This window comes from Rosa chinensis, chromosome 4, assembly GCF_002994745.2.
Source record: "Rosa chinensis cultivar Old Blush chromosome 4, RchiOBHm-V2, whole genome shotgun sequence".
NCBI classification, from domain to species: Eukaryota; Viridiplantae; Streptophyta; class Magnoliopsida; order Rosales; family Rosaceae; genus Rosa; species Rosa chinensis.
The window spans coordinates 44259668-44287257 of record NC_037091.1 but is presented as its reverse complement, the minus strand read 5'-3'; the positions used below and the strand labels follow the sequence as shown (position 1 = coordinate 44287257).

The following is a 27590-nucleotide window of genomic DNA, read 5'->3' as shown; positions in this document are numbered from 1 at the left end:
TCTATTCTGCTAAGTTTTAGTATACAAGGTGCTTGATACTTGAAAGTTCATGAAACACTTGACTACTAAGAAAGAAGAAAAACAAAAACCAACAAATGAGGGAAAATAAAAGGAATAAAACAGAACATGCATGAGAAGGCATAGCATTCAGCCATTCAATGAAACGAAAACATACATAAGATGGAGAACTGAAGTACCTGTACTTAGTTGGCACCAGATCCAGTTAAGTTGTTGTTCCATTTGAGCAGGATAGAGCGGCCTGGTGAGAATTTTCAAATTATGCCAAAACAACTATAAAGCCAGCCCTGGGAAAAACTGTAGCAAGTAAATAGCCTATAGAGCAGAGAACAATGCATTTTAAAACTGGTGAATCAAATTAAAGAGGAACACCAGGAGGGAAGCAGAGGTAGAGGCTGGTTTGAAAAGCTTACAATGATTTTAGGAACTGGTTTAACTTAGAATGTGAATGGACGTAATATTCATGCACAACTGAAATTTCAAACACTCCAGGCATATGTTTCCCCTGGAACTTGAACCCCATGAATCTGTGCTAGTTTATGAAGGTCTCTCATAGCTTCAACGCATACCTGATTTCAAAAAGATGAATCACCAGTGCTGAGGAAAAGAAGGAGAGAAGGATAAATAGGTTTACTTCTTTTTAATAATGCTTCAAACAGGTTTTCCACAACAAAGCAATCACACACTTGCCACACTGAACAGTCATGAGGCAAAGAATCTGTGGATACTTTACAGTTGTGGAGGTGAAAGACTACACCAATTTTGTTATAAGACAACACTTTTTGCACAACGAAAAAAAAAAAAGTGTTGTGTGATGAAGAAAAGTGAATCACACAACATGTTTAGTGAACTTACGTTGTATAAGGTGGTTAAAATTATGAAGTTTTTGTTTAGAAGGTCATTGCACAACGGTTACAAGAATAATCTGTTGTCTGAATCATAAAAAAAATAGCGGCAGATTTCCCTCCTAGATCGACTCAAATTTGGCTCCAAATTGGTACTACATAGCACAACAGTATAGTTATATTTGTTGTATGAGAGTACCATGCAAAACATGATACAACGGTTTTTGACTTTTTGTTGTGTGATGAAGTGGGAAATATTTGAATGTGCCTTTATTTGGCCCAAAATGGCACTCGAGCCCCCCAAAAACCTCCAAGTTTTGATTGAAATATAGCACCAAATTGATAATCAGACAACCAAATGAGTTGTTTCCGTTGTGTAAATGAGCATTGGCTAGCATGTTACTTTGGTTGCATATTATAGCGGGAACTTTTCCCTCTTTGGAACCTTAGCTGAGATTTAATTTGTTCACAATCAGACAACAAAACTTCGTGTTTATGTTGTCTGATTTATAAAGCAAAAATTAAAAGCCCGCCTTTGACAACTTAATTAGCTAGCTAGGTTTATTGGATTTACTCTCCCCGCGCGTCAACACTTTGTCAAAACAGCCGTTTCCTCTCGTCGAGTAGCTCTCTTCTCAACTTCATCAAAAACCATCACTCTCTCATCAAAACACCATGGCTCTCTCATGAAAACACCATCTGTCATCAAAACACATGCATCTCGATTAGGTCTATCTCTCAGAAGCCATGCCAACCCATTCCCTCTCTCATCTCCCCTCAGCTGCAAACCAAATAGGAAGCTGCTTGGAGTTTTGATTCTAAGCAAAATCACCACGAAGCAGTGACCTTGTTGTTCTTGCGCAGCCCACTTGAAACCACTGAGCAGATCTCTCTCTCTCTCTTTCTCTTTTCTATCCGTCACTCGCTATTAATGGTGCTCCGGCCACGAACCCGTCTATAGTGAGCAGTTTGACGGCGAATCCTACCAGACTTAACCTCCACTGTGATCTGTTGAAGCTTGTGGGTTCAGGTAAGATTCCAATTCCACCTCTCGAATATGGATCATCTAAATTCATGTAATTCATGCTTATTTTCATTAGTTATGTGATTGTATTGAACTAAGAAAGCAAAAACAAGCATGCCCACAAAGAAAAAAAATGATGTAGTTACTGTGATTGTGTGAGTGGTTTCCCACGAATTCTCCTTCTCTAGATTTGGTCTGTTCGCCCCATTTTACCATGTTTGGATTTCCTGATTTTGATTTTAGGGTTTTTTGGGGATTTTTTTTCAACGGAAAAGACTGTTGCTTTAGGAAATTGGATAACTGATTTGTCAAAATGGAGATAAGGTTTTTGACATGAGTAAATTGCTCAAGTAATGTCGTAACAAATAGCAACTCTGTTTGATTAGAGTCCAGGGAACAAAATAGTATTTGATTGGTTCAGACTTACAATTTAGATTATCTAAATTGGTGGTGAGTTGATGGTGTTAGTGTTTGGAATATGATTTGATCTTTTCATGATATTGTTAGACCCCAGAAAGTGAATTTAGTTTAGGCTTAGTAGATTCAGTGTTCTTTTTGCATTTGCCTTGATTGAAGATGTATATTATGTGCAGTAAAGTGATTCTAAATTCATGGAAAAATAGAGGGTTCGGTTACAATATTGAAAGTGTGGAGTATCATGGTGACTTTCAGTTTCCATTGGCTTGTATTACTTGAATGTTGAATGTGAATCTTACTTTCCAAACCGAAAATGTGGTGATTTTTCTTCAATTAGTATTCCATAAGTCAAGGACAGCATTTCAAAACAGGCCTAGTTGTTTTTTTGTGTACAAATATCGTTTTGAAGTTTGGATATATTTGTTTTTCACCTCAGGTATGATAGTGTACGAAAAGCAAGTTGTGAATATGCACTTTAAAAACATGTATCTATTTGGTTGGAACTAGTTTTCTGAGCTTTTCTTTTTTCAGTTTCTTCTTGTTGGGACAGGGAAGAATGAGTTTTATTGGCTTGCAATGAATTTTTTCATGCTAATCTTGCTTATAGAAAGTGATGTGATTATTATTAACGGGAGGAAATAATGTGGTAAAAGCTAGTTTTTAGGGAAGAAGGGAGTCCTATGATATATGTGCTTAAGACCTTTCTTCCTACAATCATATGAAGAGTCTTATCCCTCTTGGGAATTGATAGGGTGGAAGAGGAGAATGTCAAAAGACTCAAATACCAACAGAAGACTAAAAAAAAAAATGAAATTAAGTGAATGGTTGTTTTATGCATGCATTCAAGTGCTAGTTAGCTAACCCACATTTTGACTCTACAAATGTTTCACTGTTGTTATGTGTTTATCATCTACTGTTGTGAAAGATGCATGAGGATAGTGTGATCATGTGATGCAGTGTTGAACATGATGCAAATTTGTTTTAGCTTGTCGAGACATAGTTAGATTACTGAACTTAGAAGACATAAAAGATGTAGAACTGTCATCCGGTTACCAAGAGTGGTCTCATAGACTATACATTGAAACTGTTTCAGTCTAGGGTCAATGTTGTTGCTTTTGAAAGTTCAATATTGTGACTTCAAATGTTAAATTTGAACCACTTAAACTCTACTCCCTCCCAAGGCTGTTAGGGAACTTGACTGAAAGTATTTTCAAAGTCCTCATTTAAAGAAACTACGGCTTAGCAACACTACTAATATCTAGAATTGCCAGCATTTAACAAAACATGTTGTACAAGCTTCCAAATCCTGCAAATTCTAGTCTTTATTCAAGAATGCCAATAGGTTACAAAAAAACTATGGCCTTTGAGTAGTAAGCGCTGGTGGTTTTATTGAACAAATTTCATTTAGGTCTTGTCTAGTCATGCATTATGGAAGCTAGGAGTTGTTGACCTTTCTTCCTAAATCTGATGGCCTTGTTTATTATTCTCAGCAGCCGCACAATTAAGGCATATATATCTGGTGGAGTTGGAAGAAGCTGTAGAGTGAGTTGGACTCGTGCACTGAGCTTCACTACTATTGTTCGTATTCATTGCTAGAGCTGGATTGGTAAGTACTGTGAGCTTCACTGTTGAATTTGTGGACTCCTATTAAATTTGTTTTGAAGCTTTAATTTGTTGAAATCTATTGTTCTATGCTTAATATATATCATGGTATCATTGGATTTGTTCAGGTGAAATGTGTAGGACTGGTTTGGTTCATATATACTACATCTGCAGTTACTGTTCTTATTGGAGAATTGTTTGGATGTTGTTTTAGCATAGCTTTTCCTAATGGAGATTATGATATGTGTTTGTTCATGAACCTCCTTTAATTTTTTTTTTTTTGCATTTTTGTTTTTGGATTTGCTTAGCCTAAATGTGTATCGATTTGTTTTTCTTCATATATTGTGGTATACTGTTCTGTCTTGTTATTGGATTTTCTTACCCTAAATGTATATCGATTTGTTTTTCTATATATATTATGCTATTCTGTTTTGTCCTTGTTATTGAATTTGCTTAGCCTGAATATATGTCGATATTTTTTTTTTCATTGCCTGATATTGGAGCATGTATATATGTAAATAAACTGCTGTCGGAGATTAAGAGTACCAGAGTTTGAATTGGTAGAGTTTATGGAACTTAGTGAATGCATGCAGGATATGTGATTGGGGTTTTGTTGCTCGATGATGTAGTTTTGGTTTGTGGTTTTTGTTTAATGTAGATGGATAGGTCATGGGTGCATGCTGATAGGAGATCTCATGAATATAAGTTAGGGGTGGCAGAGTTTTGTCAGTTTGCTTTGGGAAATGCTAGAGACCCTAACCGTATTTGTTGTCCTTGCACAAAGTGTGGAAATGTGAAAGATTTTTCTGCACAAGTGATAAAAGATCACTTATTTGTAAATGGGATTGACACAGATTATGTGAAATGGACAGAACATGGGGAGGTTATAGTGGAGTCGGGATCATATACGGATAGTGAAAGTCTTGAATCAGAGCCAATTGAATCTGACTCTGTACAGGGTAACATGAGGGCAGATTATGAAGTAGAATTAGATAGTGATGTGGAGTTGGAAGGTGATGAGGATGAGGAGCTTTCGAGTGACTGTAATGAATTCAAGAAATTTGTTGACGATGCCAACAAACCCTTGTACCCTAGTTGCAATAGGCACACCAAGATGAATGTGCTTGTGAGACTTTACAACTTGAAAGCCAAGCATGGGATGAGTGATTCGGCTTACTCGGATTGGTTGATTGCCTTTGCTGAGTATTTGCCGGAAGGAAACGAGATACCTTCCTCTGTGTACGAAGCAAAGAAGAGTTTGAGTGCATTAGGAATGGATTACACCAAAATACATGCCTGCCCTAATGACTGTATTCTGTACAGAAAACAATATGCCGATGACACTATTTGTCCTACATGTGGTACATCTAGGTGGAAAATATGCAAAAACAAGAAAGAAAGAGAGGGAGTCCCTGCAAAAGTGTTATAGTATTTCCCTCCTATTCCTAGGTTCAAAAGAATGTTTCAATCAACTGAAACATCAAAGGCCTTAACTTGGCATGCCACCGAGAGAAACAAGGATGGCTTAATTCGCCATCCTGCAGATTCTGCGGCTTGGAAGTTGGTAGATGAAAAATGGGCAGATTTTGGTAATGAGCCACGAAACCTACGACTTGCATTGTCAACGGATGAATTCAATCCCTTTAGCTCCTTAAGCAGCAAGTATAGTTGTTGGCCCGTTATTTTGGTAACCTATAATCTACCTCCATGGTTGGTAATGAAGAGGAAACACATGATGCTTACCTTATTGATATCAGGCCCTAAACAACCAGGAAACGACATCGATGTTTACCTTGAACCATTAATAGATGACTTAAAGCTACTATAGGAAGGGGTGAATGGAGTTTACGATGCCATCAAAAATGAAACTTTTACTCTTAGGGCTCTACTATTCTGGACAATCAATGATTTTCCAGCGTATGGTAACCTTTCAGGGAGTATAGTGAAAGGCTACAATGCATGTCCGATTTGCCTTGATAAAACAAAACCTACAAGGCTAGTTCACCGGGGAAAGATGGCCTACACCATTCATCGGCGATTTTTAGGAAGACACCATCTTTATCGAAAGCTAAGGGCTGCTTTCAATAACCAGCCAGAACATGTAGCAGCTCCAGTGCCATTGACTGGAGAAGAATTGTTGAGCAGGGTGGAGGCTGAAGTTCCACATTGGCCGTTTGGAAAAAAAAAAACCTGCTCCTGCTTATAGGGGGGCTGAGGATGAAACTAGGCCATGTTGGAAGAAGAAGTCGATATTCTTTGAGCTTGAATATTGGAAGTATCTCCCTGTTAGGCACTGCCTTGATGTCATGCACATTGAAAAAAATGTGTGTGATAGTCTAATAGGGACGTTGTTGAACATTCCAGGAAACACCAAAGACGGCTTGAAAACTCGTTTGGACTTGGCGGAAATGGGTATAAGATGTGGATTGCACCCAAATCTAGATGGTCCGAAAAAGAAGCGCTTGCCATTGGCAAGCTGGAACCTATCATTAGATGAAAAAAGATGTATGTGTGGATCATTTCATGGCATGAACGTTCCTGAAAACTACTCTTCAAACATTTTCAAACCTTGTTTCAATGGATGATTTGAGGCTGATTGGACTTAAATCCCATGATTGTCATGCGTTAATGCAACAGCTGCTCCCAATTGCTATCCGAGGGGTGTTGGAAAAACCGGTCAGGGTTGCAGTAATCAGGCTTTGCCTTTTTTTTAATGAAATTTGCAGCAAGACTATAGATGCTTCAAGGCTTCCCAAAATCCAAAGTGATCTAGTCGAAACTTTGTGTGAGCTTGAGAAGTACTTTCCGCCATCTTTCTTTGACATAATGATTCATTTAACAGTCCACTTGGTTAGAGAAGTTGAGCTATGTGGACCGGTTTGCTTCCGATGGATGTATCATTTCGAAAGATATATGAAGGTCTGCAAGGGCTATGTTAGGAATAAAACGCATCCGGAAGGGTGCATTGCTGAGTGTTACATAGCTGAAGAGGTGCTTGAGTTTTTAGGTGAACTTTTCTTTGATGATAGGACTGTTGCTGTCCCAAAAGAAAACATCACAGCTGACAAGCATACCTCTGGTGCAACTGTTGAGTCTGTTTATGGCAAAGAATTTCAGCAAGCTCATCTCTGCGTGCTTCAAAACACTGAAGAATTTAGAAGCTACTTTTTGTAAGTTGATCACTATCTATGTTTTTTACAGTTTTGCTTATTTTCTTGTTCTAATGCTTATACAGTAATACTTAATAAATATTTGTGTAGGGAACACACGGAACAGTTGAAGAGGGAGTTTCCCAAGTACAAAAAGAATAAAAAGTGGTTGGTGGACAAACAAAACATGACTTTTGCTCAGTGGGTGAAGGAGAGGGTAAGTAGTTTCCATTTAATGTAACTGTAATTTATAGATTGATAAAGCTTTTAATAATGCAGAACACAGTTGGTATAATGTTTTATTTTATTTTGCAGGTTGAATCAAAGGTTGCTGAACCAGGTTGTGACGTCCCTGAGATTGTGAGGTGGCTAGCAGATCAACCAAGCCATGAAGTCCCGAAGTTTAGTGGTTACCGAATAGGGGGAGTGCAATATAACACTAAGTTGCGCGATGATCTTAGGTCGACACAAAGCAGTGGGGTTTATTTGGTTGCTAAGACTCCTCAAGTAGCTAGTGCTAAGATTAAAAAACCCTATTACTGAAGACATGAGCTTCTATAAGGTGATTACCGAAATATGGGAGCTTGACTATGGTCATTTTAGGGTTCCTATTTTTAAGTGTGATTGGGTAGAGAATGAGAAGGGTGTTAGAGAAGATGATCTTGGGTTCACTTTAGTTAATTTAAATAGGAAAGGTTATCTAAATGACTGTTTTGTTTTGGGAAAAAGTGTGGAGCAAATATTTTATGTTGAAGACCCTGTAGATCGTAGGTGGGCAGTTGTGGTGAGAGTCCCAAAAAGAGATTACATTGATTCTGTTCAGGAGGATGATGTTGGGGACACCATTCTTTCCCCCCCCCCCCTCCCCCATCGCAACTACAATGCCAGCTATTCAGTCACATGATAACTCTCAAGATGAGGAGCCAATGGGTTATAGGCGTGCAGGGAATGAGGATATAGTAGTTGAGGGAGAGTAGTTCATATAGTCGTATTGATGTAATTTATAATTGTCATGCCTAAAGGATAAGGATACTTGGCTCACTAAATATGTTTTTAATGTTGGTTATTTTCTGTTTACATGATTGTACCAAGTGTTAAGTGTTTGTTATTTTAAATACTCTTATTTTTTTCTTGGATATGTGTTAAGTGTTTGTTTATTTAATTACTGTTATTTTCTGCATTAATATTTGTAGTAATATATGTTAAAGTGTCTGTTATTTTAAACATGAGCAGATTTGTTTACTAATATGCAGCTTATATGTTTGTTATACAAGTTACTCATATATGTGGATTTGATGTACTAATGGGGCTAACATTTGTGTAGATAATGGCTGCATCACAATCTGCTAGTGTATCAAAGAAGAGAAAGTCGAAAGAAAATCGTTCGAAGCCTAAGAAGACTAAGTCTTTGAAGTCACCGACATCATCATCATTTTCCGATGGATCTCATTCAAAAAAGGGAAAGTCAAAAAAGAAAGAACCTGAATCAACTGGGGGCCTAAAGTTGCTGAAGCGGCATGCGGTGACTATGTCACGCATTACAAACCGCAAGAGTCGTAAATGCAAGAAGGTTGTTTTATTTAACAGAAAAGGGACCCCTTGTGGGAAGGTGGCTAAGCAAATACAAAGCTACATTGGTGTGTTGACAAGAAGGAAGGTACCGGTAATAAGGGAAAATTGGAAAGCCGTAACTCTTGAAGAGAAGAACAAAATCTGGCAACGTGTTCAGGTGATTAAGTTCCTTATCTGTTTTATTTAGAATTGAAGGTGTAGTTAGTTAGGTTGGTATGATAGTGTTCATTGTTTTCATTTTTCAGTAGTTTCTGAACTTGAACTGATAGTTAGCAATGAAATGTGCACAGATTCCATTTTTGATTGGTCCTGAGCATAAAAAATTGGTTTTGGAATCTGCTGCAAGAAAGTGGAGGCAATTCAAGTGTCTACTTACTTCCAAGTACGTTATCCCCTATTTGGATGATCCTGAAGCCTTGCAATATCCTCCAGATGATTATCCTTTCATCAATGCTGATCATTGGACAGAATTTGTCAAAATGCGGACAAAGCCCTCATTCTTGGTATAAATGCACTTGTATTTCAATCATTTAGTTATAGTCATATAAAATGCTGTTATGTAAATATCGAATACTCATTTAACTAATTAGTACCCCTATTTTGCAGGAAAAGCATCGTGAGCAACAAGAGAGGCGCAGCAAGAATAAGTATCCTCATAGAATGTCCTGTAAAGGATATGCAGGGTTGGAGGCTGAGTTGGTTAGTGAAACTGTTTTCTACCTTACTTATGTGGGGTTCCTAGTTGTAATGTATGCATTAACTATCCTATTTTGTAGGCTGATGGAATGAGTGATGGAGAAGTTGATAGGCCCACTTTGTGGATAAGAGGACGACAGACAAAGGATGGCAGTTTCAAGGATGAGGAGTCAGCAAAGACCGCTGAAAAGATAGTAAGTCCATATATTTATTGGACTATTTTTGTATGTATAAGGTTTGTTTAGATGATATGTGATGATATTTCCTAATCTAAACTGTCAAACAAACTTGAAAAGAAAGCTTGACAGTGGAGAGCTAAGTGCTGAAGGAAGTAATGATGTCTTAACATTAGCGTTAGGGACTCCGGAGCATGGGGGAAGAGTGCGGGGAGTAGGAGGTTTTGTCACTCCCTCTACTTACTTCCACCTCCCTAAACGTAGAAAGGAGAGCATAGAAGCTACTGCCAGACTTAGTGTGCAGAAAATATTGTCAGAGGAGAAAGAGAAGATAGTAGAGGAGGCAAGGGAGAAGATACTAGAGGAGGCAAGGGAGGAGATAATCAAGGAAGCGAGGGAAAAAATTGTTGCAGATGAGCGGGCTATGCGGGCGGCCAAGTTTGCTGAACTTGAAGCAAAGATAAATGGAAAAGAGGCTGCAACTATTCACCCACCTGTATCTAGCCATGGAAGCTGCTCAATGACAGCTAATGAGATTGCTCAAGAAACGGATAAAGGTCCGTTGGAAGAAGTAGTGAACAATGTGGATGGAGCTAAAATTCTTAGCGTTTTTGAAGAAATGGAAAACAAAACCATCATGTGTAAAAGGAAAGGGACAAAGGTTGTTAAGGAAGGCAGGTTGGAAAAAAGTCCTGGGTGCAAGAAAGGGAATGAGTTTCTCAAGTTGCTTGAGAAAGTAGTTGTCAACCGTGAGGAGGTCAATGAGGCTGTTGAAGAAAATATCAATATGATAGATATCAAGGAGCCGGAGAATGAGGAAGGGGCAGAATATGTGGATTTGACGATGCGTCAACCTACATTAAAGGTAATTTGGTTTTACTTAAAGCCAATAATGAACTGGAAAAAGATCAAAGTTCGATTACTGCATACATGTGTTTGACACCCAAGCTGAACTAGTGGGGCATTTCATGATTTTTGAAAAACCTTACTTGTAGCTTTACTCTCAGTTTTTGACAGCTTAAAGGAGACTCTTCAATGATCATTTTGAACTTGGTTTCGTGAAAAACAAAGTTAAAATGAAATACTTATGCTATTTTGATCAAACTGCACTATTTCAGGATTTCTGTTTTATTCAGCGTTTTTGTCACTTTAGATTCTTGTTTGACAATTCATTTGAACTGTGAATAGCATGAAACTCTGGAAAATAGTAGCTTTGCATGTCTACTTGAAATCTGGAAAGTTGTGCTTCAAATCATTGAAAGAATAATTGTTGGTGAATTTTTCTTTCAAGTTACCAGTTTTCTGAAACTGTCTGAAGCTTGGAGCATGTTGTTACTCATAGAATGCTTATGAGTTGCTTATGAGTATGCTTGTGGACTACATTTAAATCTATTACTATTTCGAATATATATAGGGAACAACTATAAATCTTATTTTTTGGTCCATTTTTTAGTCAAACGTAGCTGAGGTTGATTGCAAGTTGGCAATAGGTTCTGTTGAACATATTGTTGCTTATGCCACTGTTATGGAGTACGAGGATCCTTCCCAACTCGTTCATGGCACTCCACTAGGGGATGGTAATGTGCGTGTTTCCATCTATGCCGCGCTTAAGGAGAAAGCAAAAGTGCCATTTCCTGTGAAAGATGAAATTGAAACAGTGAAGCAGGCTATGGGGAGTTGGGTCACATGGCCTAAACACCTAGTCATAAAATCTACAGTCAAGGTAAGAACTGTGTATAATTCAACCTGTAGCTACTTTGATAACATTCATTTGTTTATAGAAATTCACTTAATTGTAGATATGCAGCTTATATTTATGATTTGTACCTTACATTTATTTTCTTATTCTAGAAACCTACCAAGGATAAAGCTGATAAGAAGAAGAAAAGGAAAGAGATAGGGGAAGAGGACTCGGAGATTGAATTTGGCTTGGCCAAATTGGCACCATCGTTGCCAGCTTCACTGAAGATGTTATGTTTGTGGGGTGAGGATGCATTCAAAGATGGGAATACAATCAACTTCTACATGGAGCCTGAAGTGTTTGGATATTCTCGCAAGACATTTATATTGGGAAAAGATGTTAGGCGACTTGCAAGCATGAGGGAAGTAACTGGAACTTGCATTGCTGTGTATCAGAGGTAGAAAAAGTCCTTGAACTGATATTATATAAATATATATATATATATATATATATATGCTTTGTCCATAATGCCTTGATAAGGAGTATGTTGCTGAAACCCAATGAGTTGGTGCAAATGTTTGTTATTAGGTACCTCTATGATAAGTTGAAGGCTTATAAAATGCTGGACATGGTTGCGTTTGTTGACCCTTCACTTATTGGTGCTGTGGGGTGTGGGAATGGAACTGTCAAGGCCCAACACATCAAAGATAGGCTTGTAACTGCTAAACCAGGTCAGATGTTCATGCTGCCATATAACTCAGGGTAAGTTAATGAATGTTTGCAAACTTGCATATCTACTGTGTCTGAACATATATAACAAATTAGTGTTCAAGATATATGACATTTTGTATACATGTAGTGATCATTGGGTGTTGACACTTGTTGATCCGGAGAAAGGAACTGCCTATTTTATGGACCCGCTGAAAAGATGCTTACCCACAGGAGATTGGATGTCTATCGTGGATACGTAAGTCCCTCGTTTACATATTGATCGAAATGCCTCAATTTTATGAAATCTGTTTAATACACTTGTTTGCCTCCCTTGCATTATGGTACATCATTGATCATATTGTTGTTTTGGTGTAGTGCTATGCGTATGTATATTTCTGAAAAAAATAAGCAAAGTCGGAGTTCAGTCCATTGGAAAAATTTGGCTGTAAGTTTCACCACTTGTGGTTTTCAAAAAACAGTTTTCCATGCCAAGTTTTCACTTGTTCATTCATTTGCTTGTGTTTAGGGCATTCCTCCCCAACCTAACAACAAGGAGTGCGGGTACTTTATCATGCGATACATGAGAGATATCATTGAGGATAAAGACATGTCATTGTTTCCTTCCAAGGTATCAACATATATAGCTATATATATAGTCACTTGACTCAATTTCTATTAAGTGTGTTATTATATCTATGCCTCAATTCACCAAAATGATTAACTGATCCTTTTGATATAATTAACTGATTTCAGTGGGAGAGGAGAGGCAGTAGCCAATACACCCAGGCAGATATTGATCAAGTGCGAAATGAGTGGGGGAAGTTTGTTGTCAACACATATGTGCATGAGTCATGAAGTAGCACACTTGTTGCTGGTACATTTTAGATAAGGAAAGCATCTTTTTTGTGCATCTCTGCTGGTACCACTATGCCAGAAAAGCAATCAGACGACAGAGGATATCTGTCGTCTGATTAAAAAAATTTCTGTTGTCTAGTACGGTGCCGTCTCTTGGGGCATCAGACGACAGATTTCCTCTGTCGTCTTATTTATCAGACGACATAAATTTGTTAGGTCTTCTGTTGTCTGATGAAATCGAGACATGAGGCTAGTGAATTCAAACGACAGATAAATGTGGTGTGATTTAGAAACAAATAACAGTTCCTTATAATTTCTGTGGTCTGAATGGACTTATAATAACAGTTAAATGTTGTTTTATTCCAGTTCAATAACAGTTAACTGTCATTCGTATTCTGTTTAGAATACAATTATCTATCGTCTTTAGTCACCTAAGATAACACTTATATGTTGTTTTATATGCATTATAGTCACAGATAAGTGTACATTGAACTTAGTTAATACTATATTTATTTACCGTTTGAGTTTAGTCACAGATGACAGTTAAATGACGTTTAAAGGGAATACAAATAACAGTTGTCTGTGGTTTTTATTAACTTATAGTAATAGTTATCTGTTGTGGCATATAACTTGGAATTACAATTAAGTGTGGTTTAAAAGTTGTTAAGGTTACATTTATCTATTGTTGTGGTTTATACTCTACAATAGTTAAATAAAGGTTGAAGAGCACATACAGGACAATTATTTGTTGCTTGAAGCTAATTTGAGCAACAGTTAAATGTTGTTTCATTTTGTTTAAGTGTCCAAATATGAACACATTTTTTCTTGTTTCTGTTGTTCTTTGATGCGTCCAACAACATCATTTTGTTGTTGCTTTCTATTCCAGATGTCATACACGTATCCCTGTTGTGCCATAATCATGTAAATCTGGGAACAACACAATGCATTCATCAAATATGAAATCCATTCACAAAAATACCAATATTTGATCAATCTGTTCCTGCAGCTATATATACATACATCCATCATGGAGCTAAACTTAATAAACATCAGTTCAATAACCCATAGCAGTTGGCATGATCAACAAATGTAACCCAAAAACCACTGATATCTCATACTAGCTACTGATCATAATTAAACTGTACTTACAGGCCAAAAATAGATACTTAGACCAACTGCATAACTAGTTAATATGGGTTATAGATGATGCATGTCCAAAATTAGAATCTTCTCGACACACTAGCTTTGTTGAAATTGGCTGACATACTTTGCCCACTCGGCCCGGACCTGATCAATGTCTTTTTGTGTGTAGAAGTGATTTGCTTTCCTTTCCCACTGCAAGTATAAAAAAAAAAATACAAGTTAATGTGAATGGATATGTTTCACAACATTAATCAGAATTGGAAGGAGTTGATATTTATATATATATATATATATATATATATATACCTACCTTAGCACTCCACTGTTGATTTTTGTCCTCCGCTGTGTCTTTCATGTAATGCATAGTCCACAGTCCACAAGTTTTATCGCCCAATTGCTCCGGAATGCCCTGAAACATCATAAAATTATTGAATACTTGGCTGATGCTATGGAATAAAAAGAACATTTGTTGAAGTAAAATCAACTAGCATATAGTTAGCTGGTTTGCAACTCGTACTGCACAATTTTTCCATTGAACTATTTTTCTGCCTTTCCTATTTTTCTGTGCATTGTATATTCTGATGGAACTGAAACAACATGACGAGAACAACAATCAGCCAGAAACTGAACAACTTACAAAGTAACATTTAGATAGAAATAATTCCAGCAAAATGCAAGTATAACAACCAATTTAACATTGAACCAAACTGAATGTAGAAGCCACTTACTCATCCACAATAGTTTTCCATTCACCGGAGATGAGTCGCCTCTTTAATGGATCCATGAAGTGCACCACTTCTTCACCGGGGTTCACAACCGTCAACATCCAATGACAACTAACATTAAAATGTTCAACTCAATACCCAAATTAATGAAGATAACATGCATTTATACTGTAGATATTAGGAGGTAATGATCATCATCATCATATATGTCTCTATTTCTCTTCTTCACAATTTTACGCTTTACTCCTTCCTATATTTATAAACAATAATATGCATCATTATTAGATAAAAATCACTACTACAAAAACATGATTTAAGGACATTGAAACCATGTCCTTAAATACACGAGCAATGATACCCGCGCTTTGCTGCGGGATTTGTTGTTGGTAATAATTTACAACAATGAAAGATATAATTGAAAATGACTTTATTATCGATCAAACTGATAAAATACCTATATTACATCAATTGCAATAGTATTTTTGTGAAGAGACAAACTGTTCGTGATTGAATTGCTCTAGAAAGTACTTCCATTTCATCTGATTCCTCGAAGCCTTTAACTGATTATATTTACCTCAGAGCACAATGTTTAACTCTCCAAACATCTGCCCAACTTGTTCAGTATAGACGGTCTTCAAGCTCAAACTACATAGAAAATAATGAATGAAATTTATAATAGATAAAGATGCATAAAAAAGAAGGGCAACAGTGATGAGGACACTGATGAATGAGTAGATAAAAATGACAACATATACACGATATAACCAGAGTATTCTTATTTATATCACCGTAGCAATGTGTAAACATATTGTGAAGCATCTCAATGAGTTACAGAAAATGGTGTTATCAAAAACTGGACTTCTTTATTAACATAAGAAATTGAAGAAAGTAATGAATTTGATTTTGTTAAACTTAAATAACAAATAGTCTATTCACCTGATTTAATTGCAAGAAAACCAACAGCGAAGAAACCACACCACTGCCACTCTGTGCTAAGCTTAAGGTAATACAGCTGCAGAATAAGATGGTTATATAGTAAGTGAATAGTTTATTCGTTGAAATCCATTTTGGAAGCTTGTATCGCAACTAATGAATCACTACTAAAGTGAAAATACTGTCATAGTGAGAATGCTCCATTGACAAAACTACAATTTGGTTCACAGAAAACCAAGGATTTTGGACTGCCTGACCTTGTTTTTTCAAATCTATCATATCTCATTGTATTGTTTTTCAAAAGACCTGAGATTTATATAATGTGTAATTCCGTTAATATCTTTTTTCAAATCTGTAATGGTAAAGCTAATGCTGCAATCTTTTCAAAACCTTTGATTGTTCCAAATTTAAAGAACAGTTAAAGATGGTAAATAATCTCTTTAGAGAAATGATCCAGTGTTAGCTAGCACAATGAAGCTACAATTTTCTCCATCAAACTAATATTTAAAGACCAAAATATTTTCTTATACCATGACAACCAAGTTCAGACCAAAAAAAAAAAGTCCATCTAGTTGGTGCACATAAACTGAACCATGTGTCTAGTCAAACCAAATACCAAAAAAAGAAAAAGGTATACTCCATATAAAAGAAAACAAATCAAAATCAAATGGGAAGAGGATAACTGACAGTAAGAAGAGAAACAAAATCAAAATCAAATGGGAAGGGGATAACTGATATAGGAAGAAAACAAATCAAAATCAAATGGGAAGAGGATAACTAATTCGAAAGGAATTAGGAAAAGGCGGATTATTAACCTGAAGAATATCAGGAGAAGACGAAAAATAAGAAGAGAAACCATACCCCAAGACATATATGCCTGTGGATTATTACCTTGAAGAAAATCTTCTAGATTAAGGCCACTATGGGGAGGTTTTCCCCCTACATTCCAGGCTGCTACAAAACCTCTGAAAGACAAACATCAAAACAAAAACAAAACAAAAAAAAACATCAAATTATGATTACCGAAAGGATTGAACATCTCAATCCACGGACATTTGAGCCCCTCTGCCAGTTATAGATTGACTCTCAAGCATTGAATCAGAATGTGCTTCTGAAAGAAGATAAAAGCAGGATAATTTTCATGCTAAGATACTTAATACTATAAAATACGTATAAACTTTCAGCTCTACTTTCAGCTCACCTGTTGCATGTATTTTAGTTAAATTCTCATGTAAGGAAGATAAATAGTTCCTGATCAGAGAGCTGTACACAAACTATTTTTAAACTTTTATTAAATATATGCATGTTTTCATTCTGTGTCTTGGCGTATGCGTTTACAGAAATATTGTCAAGTATATACTACTGCAATAAGAAACAGTAATTATATCATTGCACAAATTGAATTATACCTTTCTATTCTCTGCCTCTTCTCCTGATAACTTGGACCCGCTGCAGAATTCGGTGACAATAAACAGCTATGTCAAAATATTCAAGCATTTCCTTAGATTTTGGTTGTTTTGAAGAAGGGAATCAATTTCTCTGTAACATAAAAAAATGTAGAGTGATTAAGCATAGGAACCAACGATATAAAACACACCAAGTTTTACTTTTGATTAGACAAAGAACTCAAATGGGCACTTCTATCTGTTTAAACTTTTTTAAATGTATGCAGTGAAGTGTCATGGACTTTAAACATATCTAACCTGAAGAGTATCTTTTATGCCTGTCATAAAAACTTGAATTGGGCTGCATCATAATCAAATTAACTGAAGGAGGGGCAGGCTGCATCAGATACCTAAAATGCTGCATCATAATAAAAGCTGGTGTTAATATACCTAGAATGCAGCATGTACTGTGATGTATTTTCAGTTGGTTATCAATTCGTAGATAGTAATTGATACTATGCTTTAGTATGGAAGGTCGTAATGATGCTGGTCCTGTTGATAGTGATTTAATCTCTATATTTCAATCATTCAAACTATTCTGTGTTTGACATATTCTGCATTTGTTCTAGAATCAACCTATAGAGTGATTTTATTTTTGGAACAAAACAAAAACATGAACAGAATAATGGATGACATATAGGTATAGTGGTGAAATAGAGTGACAATGATTGAAGATTATAGTAGGTTGAAGATTGGATTATTTTCAAGTATAACATATTATGCAGACCTAGTTGGCTGGATTGGTTATGGTCATCATTCACTTTCACCAACCCATTAGTCATTATATCTATAGGGGCTAACAGTAGAACTGAAATATAAAACGTAGATTTTAGATTATAAATACATAGTACTACCCCGCATTAGTATCCCAGAAAAACAAACAGCTGAAAATCCAAGTATGGAAATTCAGCACATAAGATGAATCATGCTATGTTTCAATGATCTGAACAATTTTTTGCAGATCCGATTATTTGTTTCAATATTGTGTTGTTTAAACTGTAGAAACAAAGGACTAAAAAAGCAGGTAAAGTATAGTAAAAACAGGTAGCTAGTACAAAATCTTCAAGTACACATATTTTAAAGATAGTTGATATCTGATGGTAATTACATGATGCAAGGTGAGCTGACAGATACATTATAATGAGAGTGCATCTCTAATTTTAAGAATCAAACCCACACCCACAACAAAACTCCAAAGTAATATTTTGTACGATTGTAGTAAAGCGGTATTACTTTTTGCAGAAAATTAAAGTGTAAGTTAGTTTTCAATAATATCATATTGGCTTCTGACCTGTCTAATACAAACTGTTGCTTCCACCATTACAAAAGAGATTGCTGTAAGTTCTGCATGAAGTGAAAAATCAAACATGAATGTTACATCAACTTTGCTGAACATCATTGAAATTAGAAACGCAAGTTTTTCATAGTCTCAGGTATTTTCACTTATGCACAATGCAGGCTATAGATAGTTTATGAAATTAAGTACAGCAAGCTTTGAATATATGTAGCAGAAAATTAAGGACACTAGTTTTTTTTTTTTGGGACAAGGTAGGATTACTGATCTAGAGAGCAGAGAGTAGGACATACTAACACATTTTACAGGAACACATCCAGCATGCTAGTTAGCTGAAAAGAAAGAGCAACACAGAGACTTGAAATACAAGTATTGACTTTAATGATAGAAAGAGTTGGTTGTTAAGTAGGCTACAAACAACTTTTTAAAACCCATTAATGTCAATAAGCCACCTCCCTTTACTTCCAATTTAGATTCAGTACAAGAAAAATTCCCTTGCTGAGAATCATTTTGCAACTAAAGGGAAAACACATTCGTTCCAGAAGGATTTCAATCTATTTCTCTCTACTCCTTGACATAGCAACTTTGAGATGATATTTACATCATATGGGTATCTAGAAGTAGGACGAAGAATCCACATAATTGCATTATGTTGTCCAAACAATTATGCAGACACAAGAGGCATATTACTTACATATGAGTCGCATTGGGGGGTAAGACATGGAATTTCACCACCAATGCTATTAGAACTAATATCCCTTGAAGAAGAAAGATGAAGAGATGTAGCGACAAGCATGCTTACACAACTATAGTAAGTTGAAAAAAAAACAGTAGAACCACTTACAGTTGCTTCAAACTGTAGAGATAATAGATCTCAGCAGTAATATACCCATAGAGATTTAGACCATTAAGTTTACTACATAAGATCAAAGGGGAAGTTAGTTCAGGGTCTTGTAAAGATTTTGAAGAGCTACGACTGAAAATGGAGCAATAAATAAAATAAATGATCTGACTGATATGGTAGCCAATGGTATATACTACAAAACAACTATTATAAATTAAACTTGCACTTCTTTTCAGTCACCTGGAACTTTCATCAAATAGGTGGTGTGCATGTAAGGCCAAACACATCTATGATGTTCTCAAGCATTTTAACTTCACCAAGGAGATCATTTGCCTCACATTTCAAATAATGCCTATCAATTCGAATCTCAGAAGTAACAAATGTTTGAAAGACAATGCGAGGTTAATGACTTCCTTGGCTTGATAATGAAAATGAATTTCTTTGAAAGAGGTAAAAATTGATAACCTGGATTGTTAGACAATAACCACTACATCTCTTTTAGTAGCTCAGACAAGGGAACCAAATGATTAAAGGCAAAAATTGATAACCTGGACTATTCAAAAGAAAAAATGAGAACTTGATGTTGATAAAGGAATGTATTAGGTGAAGCTATATCGATAGGAATTCTATACCTTTGGCTTGAACATGACGTGCTTGTTCGAGACCCAGATCTATCCTCCAGCTATAAGAGGATTCAAAGAAGCAATTATCTGTTAAAACCAAGAGTACCCCATGAAAAATAAACAGTGTAATCCCCAACCATGAACCTATAAATCTGAGTACCCACCAATAATTAGGGAGATAATAGTACCTGAAAGTCTGCATCTTCTATAGTCCTGATTTTGGAGTTATATATTGACTCCTCAACCTTCTATCTGGGTTGATAGAACGAAATTAGGTCAGGAGAGCATAACACTGATAGAATATCAGGAAACCAATTTGTTTTTCCTCTGTTGCGAAGAGCAAAGCAAAGTATTGAACACTGAAGGACCCTTCGGCCGTCATAGAGGAGGAGAAGAAAACGGAGAGGGAGAGAGATGGTGAGATACCTGGAGGTGGAGCCGCGGAGATGGGTTGCTGGTGGGGATTGAAAGACTGGAGTCGGTGGCCAGTGGGGCTTGAAAGGCTGGAGGCCCAGATCGGAGGCCGGAGATGGGTTGCTGGTTCTAGCCTTGCACTCTTGCAGGTTGCCGAGTCGGGAGAACTCCAAGTCTCTAATCGAGTTGGCGAGGTCAGCGATGGGGGAGCAGAGATGTATCGCTGCCCGTCATCGATTCGTCAAGGAGAATAGGAGAGAAATCTGGGTGAGAGAGGACTGGGTTTCAGAAATTAGATTTGATTTGAGAGATGGACGATTTTTGAGAGGTATAGAGTTTCTGTTGGTAAGAGAGTTTAGACGGAGAGGTAAAACGAAGCTGCTAGGTTTTGTGTTATGTAAAAACAGACTTCAAATTAAAAAAGTCAAAGTCACCTTATTCAAACAACAGAATTTCTTAGCTCTGTTGTCTGAATAGTTTTACATTCACTAGTCATCGATAGGGTTTGGGAATTTAGGAGGGAAAAGACTTATTCTTGTTGGAGGGAAATCTAAACGTTTTGCTAAGAAAATTTTCATTTTTTCAGACGACACTTAAGTGTCGTCTGAGTCTGACCATATCTTCAAAATGAAACAAGTATGGTTTCTCATTATATTCAGACAACACATTTAATTTATGTGTCGTCTGAGTTTAGTCTGAAACACTCAGACGACAGAAAATGACTATTCTGTTGTCTGAACTCTGTTGTCTGATAGCTTTTTTGGCATAGTGTACATTGTCATGCACCATGTGTGGCATATTTTGGAACAATATATGTGTATCAGTTTTTTGATGTCCCAAGTAGATGGGCATGCACTAGAATGCTTTTCTTGTGTAAAATGTTGGTTTCAATGATTGGGAAATGCATCCCTTTTGCTTTTGAAGTTTAAAGTAATGGTTATATGAATCATTTGATGGTTTGCAATGTTTGTATTTGATAGAGTACTGTTCATTTCGTAAATAGACCAAATGAATGCACAATCTAATTCAGGAATGGAATGTTCAAATGATCACACAACAGACCAAAGCTAATGATCACTGCCTGTTGTCTGAATGACCAAAAATGGGAGAAAAACACATTGTAATCAATATATCACACATCGGTTTTTAACGAATCAGTGTCTTCTGATTAATACTCAGACAACAGAATTAATTGAACTCTGTTGTCTTAAAAGCTAATCACACAACATAATTAATTGAACTCTGTTGTCCTACAAGTTAATCACACAACGGAAGCAATTGAACTCTGTTGTCCTAAAGTTAATCACACAATAGATATAGTCTAAGAACTGAAGTTTGAAGAGCAATCAGACAACAGACAAAACTGACATGCTTAACATACAACGGTTGCAAACTGGCACTGTTGTCTGAAGACGCCCCTCAACTGCTGCACAGCTACGCGCTTGTCATCTGCCGAGCTATCACACAACAGTTATAACACATACCTGTTGTCTGTGTGTTTATCACACAACTGTGTTCCACCGTTGTTTGATTTTTCATTAGACAACGACTCACTCTACAACGGTGGGGCTTCAAATCACACAACGGTTTTCTGCCGTTGTCTGATAACAAAATTGGTGTAGTAATTAATTAATTTTAAACAAAGATCTGAGCATCTAGGATATGAAAGTTAACTTTGGCATTTATCCAGATTATCGGAATACAAAATAATCTGACAATTGGGAACCCTTAGCATAGCTTCACATAGATCGATGGTGAAAACCAAGAATTTCCAGATGCAGTAATTGGTGAGGTCCCTGCTAGATTCAGCATCAAGTAATTTTTCACATCATTGTTGGAGAGATCACGATTGTCTGACAACCGCAAGTCAATGAGGGTCTGAAGTTATCTGGCAGATACTTTACGAACAATACTTGCCATTGAACATCTCTCCCTCAACCCAAAATAAAAACAAGACGTTCATCCTTATCAATGTCTTTTTGGTTATACTAGAGAATGAACTTCTCCATCACAAAAACCAGTACTTATGATGGAAAAAATAATAATAATAGGACGCATAACGTGAGGATAACTGATAAGTTAAATAACTAGATAAAAGTGATAGAGGGTACAAGAACAAATAGCAAATCACACAGTAACTTTGGAATATAAGATGTCAGCCACTCATGTCGGCTGTCCTCAGTGCATATATTGATTGCATAACTTCCACTTAAGTGGAATGCTTCTCATTCATATAGTTGATGCTATACCTGACAGAAATAAAGTATAAAAGGTTTCAATGACAATAGAACTTATGAATACAAATTTAAGGAAAGTAATAAGATATCATCCTAGTAGGCTTGCATCAATAAATGCCAATTTCATTAAGTTTCATAAACGAATGAAGAAAACAATGATGGGGAAACTTCTTTAGCAAGTCATTGCATCACTGGTTTAAGATAAATCTGGCTGCAATCACTGGTTTAAGATAAATTTGGTTTAAGTAAATTTGTAGAAACAAAAGTTACGTAATATTAAATCAGCAAGGAATGATAATTGCAAATGTAATCGAGGAATTAACTGTTAATCAAAGTGTAGTGATATGTTTTTATTTCATTGCAAGTCTTCCTTAAAGAAAGGAACATGGCATCCAAACCAACACATTGAAAAAATGTTAAATTCTAAGATGATGACATACTAAACTGATTTCTAATAGTATCTATATCATCCATGTGAGAGCAGTTATAAGATGATTCATTTGAAATGATTAAAGTATATTTCTCCGGTATCATGGTCACCTCATCTTCAATGGAACATAGCAGATAACCCGTACATGGCATGAGAAAGGTGATTGAACTACTGTGACTAGATCTTCACCTACTCAGCATCATCTGATCTTCCCATTAAATATGATAAGAGCCTGCTGTGATATAATTTATGCCAACAATTAGTTAATGCATTGGAAATCTGGCTAAATCTCTCGCAATTGGGAGTTGATTAATCTTGTAACTTGAATGGGATCAATTGATAATACATTTCTTCTTAAAAGGAGGGCCAAACTTTGTAGTTTTGTCAGGCAGGCATTGCGCATCTTTAATTGTGAACTGAGTCAAGAAAGATGAAAAATGAGACATAGTAAGAAAGAAATTTGTAGGAAAAAAGAAAAAGAAAAAAGAAATTTGTAGGAAAAAAGAAAAAGAAAAAAAACAGATTGATTTGGTAAAAAAAATTACGGTGAACGGCTGGGATGTGAGAAATCTTGGGCCAATCTGGGCCAGTCTCCTTGGTGCATCTTTCCTGGAGCAGGGGACATTCTGTAATCTGGAGCCACTCCAATTTGGTGAGGCTTTTCATAGCATTTAGTCTAGGCAGATACTCGAGATTCTCACAACCCACGATTCTCAGAGCCTTAAGAGATGTAAGATTTCCCAACCACTCAGGAAGAGCCTCTAGTCCCTTAAAATCACTTATCCAGAGTTCTTTTAAACAAGTCAAGTGCTGAATTTGTTGAGGTAGCTGAGACTTGAGCTTAGGCCACCCCCTCAACTCTAACCGTTCAAGTTGTGAATTAGGTGGAAGCTGAAAATCAGGGAAGGCGTCCAGCTCCTCCCAGAACGCACCAATTGTCAGCTTCTTCAAACGAGTGAGGCCGTGGAATCCCCGTGTGGGCACAAATTTGAATTTCCCACAATGGCATATCAACAAGTGACGAAGATTAGGTGGAATAGATTCTACAGTATGGCAATCCTCCTCCTGTAAAGACAAATAAGCATCAACACCTTGAGAAATTTCCTCCGGTTGATTCGTTGAGTCCGGGTGGTCGCACTTCACATATGATACTGAAATCGATACTAGACTAGAGCAATCCCTTATAACCAGATCCTCAAGAGAGGTGCAGAATTGGAGCCCACTCGGTAGGCTTAATAATCTCTGACAAGAACCAATCGTCAAGCGCTGGAGAGATGTGATGCCCTGTGTGATTGGAATTGATGTTAGATTATCACATCTCCATAGCTTCAATTCCTGAAGAGAGGTGCAGTAGTTGAGTCCACTTCCTAGGCTTGACAATCCCCCACACCTATTAATCCTCAATTTCCGGAGAGACGGCATGCCTCGTGCGGTTGGAATTGTCGTCAGATTACCGCAATTGAAGATGTTCAATTCCTGAAGAGAGGTGCAGTAATCGAGCCCAACCTCTAGGCTTGATAATCCCTTACACCACAAGATGTTCAATTGACGGAGAGATGCGATGCCTTGTGTGATCCGAATCGACTCTAGGCTGAGACACCACTCTATCCTCAACTCTTCGAGGCAAGGAAATACCTTCACGACTTCTCCTTCAGCTGATATCCTCGGTGCTTCCATCCATTCAATGAGCTCTTCGCACTCATAGATAGATAGTGTTTTCAGAGCTGGAAATAAAGTCGTGCTAGTGTCACTAAAACCATAAAACTCAGCTCCCACACGTTTCAGCTTTACCATCCAGTCAATCTCAAGAGATGTTAGATTAGGTAGATGGCTGAGTGTTGGGACTTCTTCACAATTGTTGCAGTTGACTAATCGAATCTGCTTCAAATTTTGGAGACTCGTTATCCATGACGGAAATCTAGCACCCATGAAATTCTCAATGTTCAAGCTTTGCAAGTTACCATGAGGTTCCAAGCCATCTAGTACATCCGTCTGCTTTTCATTAGGTAGCCAATCGTATTTGTATGTCCATCCAAATGTCAACTTGCTTAAGTGACTCTTCTGCACTAAGCGAGCCTTCTTTGCTTCTTTTCCACCCCTTACATGTTCAAGGTTCCAAATAATTAAGTGGCCTCTCAATTGGTTCAACCCACCCAGCTCCTTAATTGCAGGACCTCTCTTCTTACCCACATTAAAGGAAGACAATCTTCGGAGATTAGTTAACCGCTCCAAAACCCCAGCCTTAAATTTCGTTCCCTTAAGACCACAATAAAGATGCCTTAAATTGATCAAATGTTGAACCTCCTTTGGACACTCTATGAGATACCGCGGTAATCTCAATGTTTGGAGGTTATAGAGCTTGCCAATAGATTTTGGAAGTGCTTCAATTTTTGTACCGGAAAGATCTAGATACCTCAAGTGCTTCAGCTTGCCAAGTAAATTTGGCAACTTCTTAATCTCATAACTAGATAAACTTAAGACATGTAAAGTTGTAAGCTTTTGGAAAATGGTATTAGAGACAGGGCCAATAAAAAAGAGTGATTGCAGTCTTGAAATACTTCTTTTTGACATTTCTTCTAGCGTTGCAGTAGGAATCCGTGCAACACGTCGAATAATTATATCACGATCATCCTTCTCATGAGTGAAGTCTGGCGTCAAGCTATCACATATCGATACTTCGTTTGCAAGATCATGCACAAGATCATGCATCTTGCATCGGGTGATGATAACACCACAGTCATCCTCATACTGTGTAGCATCTTGAAACAAGGAGTTCTCTAGTAGAGTCTCAAAATACTTATTGCCTATATCCTCCATTTCAATCTCTTGCTTGGTTAGGTGACCATAAGAAGGATGGAGAAAACCTTGAGCCATCCATAGTTGGATCAAGCTATCACTTTCAATTGAGGAACCTCTCTCGAAGATGGAGCAATATGCAAAACATTGCTTCAGTGGTGATTTCAAATTGTCAAAACTCAACTTCAAAACTGACATGATCCTGTTATCCTCATTGTCGGATGATAACTGCCATATCTGACTTTCTAGAATTGACAACCATTCCTTCATACTGTTCTTAGAACGCATCAAGCTTCCCAAAACCTATAGTTATTTAAGTTTCAAATTTTAGCATAACTTAATCTCTATATATCAAATAGTTCTTCTACACATTAAATAATCAATGAGCTAGGTGATCGAAGATACCGTACCTTTGCTGCCAATGGAAGACCAACACACTTTTTCGCAATGTCCCTTCCAATTTCCTCTAGTTCTGAAGCTATGGGAGCATTAGGATCTACAAATGCTCTATCCTTCAATATGGACCAACATTCATCATCCGATAAAGTTTCTAAATTCCACCTAGGAAGTGTTTCCATGATTGATGCAACATTGGATCTACGGGTGGTGACAATCACAGAGCTTCCTTTGGCAGAATTTAGTTGCAACAAACAACTCTTCAAATCATTCCACTTATTAGCATCCTCATTCCAGACGTCATCAAGTACAAGAAAATACCTTTTCTGTTCCAACTTTTGCTGGAGGCTTTCCATCAATGCTTGCCGATTTGAAGAGTCTATTCCTGTCACGCCACATGATTGCATCATTCGATGTAAAATTGAATTGACATGAAAACTATTAGATACGTACACCCAGAGCGTTGTATCAAAGTGCTTTTCCATTTCACCTTCTTTCAGTTGCTTGGTAATTAAGCGAGCCAAAGTTGTTTTACCTAGGCCTCCCAATCCCACAATGGCCATCACCGAAAGAATATTTTCTTGATTGTTGGAGTTGGACAAGGTTGTAATTATATCTGACACAACCTGATCCCTTCCAACAGTGATTGCATCTTTGAAGGTGAATTCATTTTTCTCAAAGAATGAAGTTGTTTCCCTGTCCTGCATACCTTGACTGCCTGCTGCCCCTCCATTTGATCTGACAAGTCCCACGCCAGCTGCTTGGTTGTTGAGATCCTCCAAGGATGTGTTGATGTTGTAAATCTTGCGTGCCATCTTGAGACGAAATACAACAGGATTGTTGCAGAAGAAGCCGAGTACCTTCTTATCGAGGCTTGTCTCCTTTATAATGATGCGATGAACTTCATATTGTACTTCATCCAGAATATCTTCTGCATTATAAGCTACGCTTATAAGCCTCTTCATCCACTCGGCCCTTGCCAGCGGTTTCCGATCTTCAGCTTCATCATCAGCGGCATCATGGATTATATTTCCAATCAGAGTTGAAGTTTCTTTGAGCTTTTTTATCTCTTTGCGAAACCCCCAGATGATATCGAGTCTCAACTGATCTGTAGCAAGTAAAGCCACCTTGCTCATTACTCCTCCGGCAACGGGAGTAAGGACAGAGAGTACAGGCATCTTTCCGTGGTCTTTAGAAGCAAGAGTCTCTCTCACTCTGAATCTCAATCTCAATTTGAGATTCACAATGGTGAACAATAGTCACAGAGGCCCAGAGTCCACGACTTTTTTTATGACAAGAGTCATTTGACTTGACTTGTTGTTGTTGAATAACGCGTGACACATCAGCATCCACCTCCATTAATCTTTTCCGTTTATTTGAGTATTTGCAATAAAAAATGGTACTGAATAAATAAATAAATAAATAAATCTATAAATCTCAAAATTGTGTACCAAAATTGCTTACCAAGTGACGTGGTCAATTTTCGAGGACTAGCATTCCATGCTTTTCTCAATATTTTCTCTATCTAAGACATCCAGCTCTTATCTTTGACTCTTGGTCGGTG

The 27590-nt window shown here is 37.1% G+C and overlaps 1 protein-coding gene across 6 annotated transcripts; it reads right to left on the bottom strand.

Moving 5' to 3' along the window:
• Positions 1–65: 65 nt before the first annotated feature.
• Positions 66–27310, bottom strand: LOC112200769 (putative disease resistance protein RGA1). 6 transcript variants are annotated; one of them, XM_040517381.1, is made up of 5 exons: positions 26517–27310; positions 26041–26411; positions 23380–25933; positions 22306–22416; positions 66–587 (listed from the first exon to the last, which is right to left on the bottom strand). In XM_040517381.1, exons 1-4 carry the CDS (start codon positions 27202–27204, stop codon positions 22397–22399), a joined length of 3633 nt encoding a protein of 1210 aa, XP_040373315.1. In that variant the 5' UTR covers positions 27205–27310; the 3' UTR covers positions 66–587; positions 22306–22396. The 6 variants fall into 6 exon arrangements, with proteins under 6 accessions (XP_040373315.1, XP_040373316.1, XP_040373313.1 ...); XM_040517382.1 differs by having other exon boundaries at positions 67–587; positions 26736–27310; XM_040517379.1 differs by having other exon boundaries at positions 67–587; positions 26041–27310.
• Between the last annotated feature and the right edge of the window lie 280 nt (positions 27311–27590).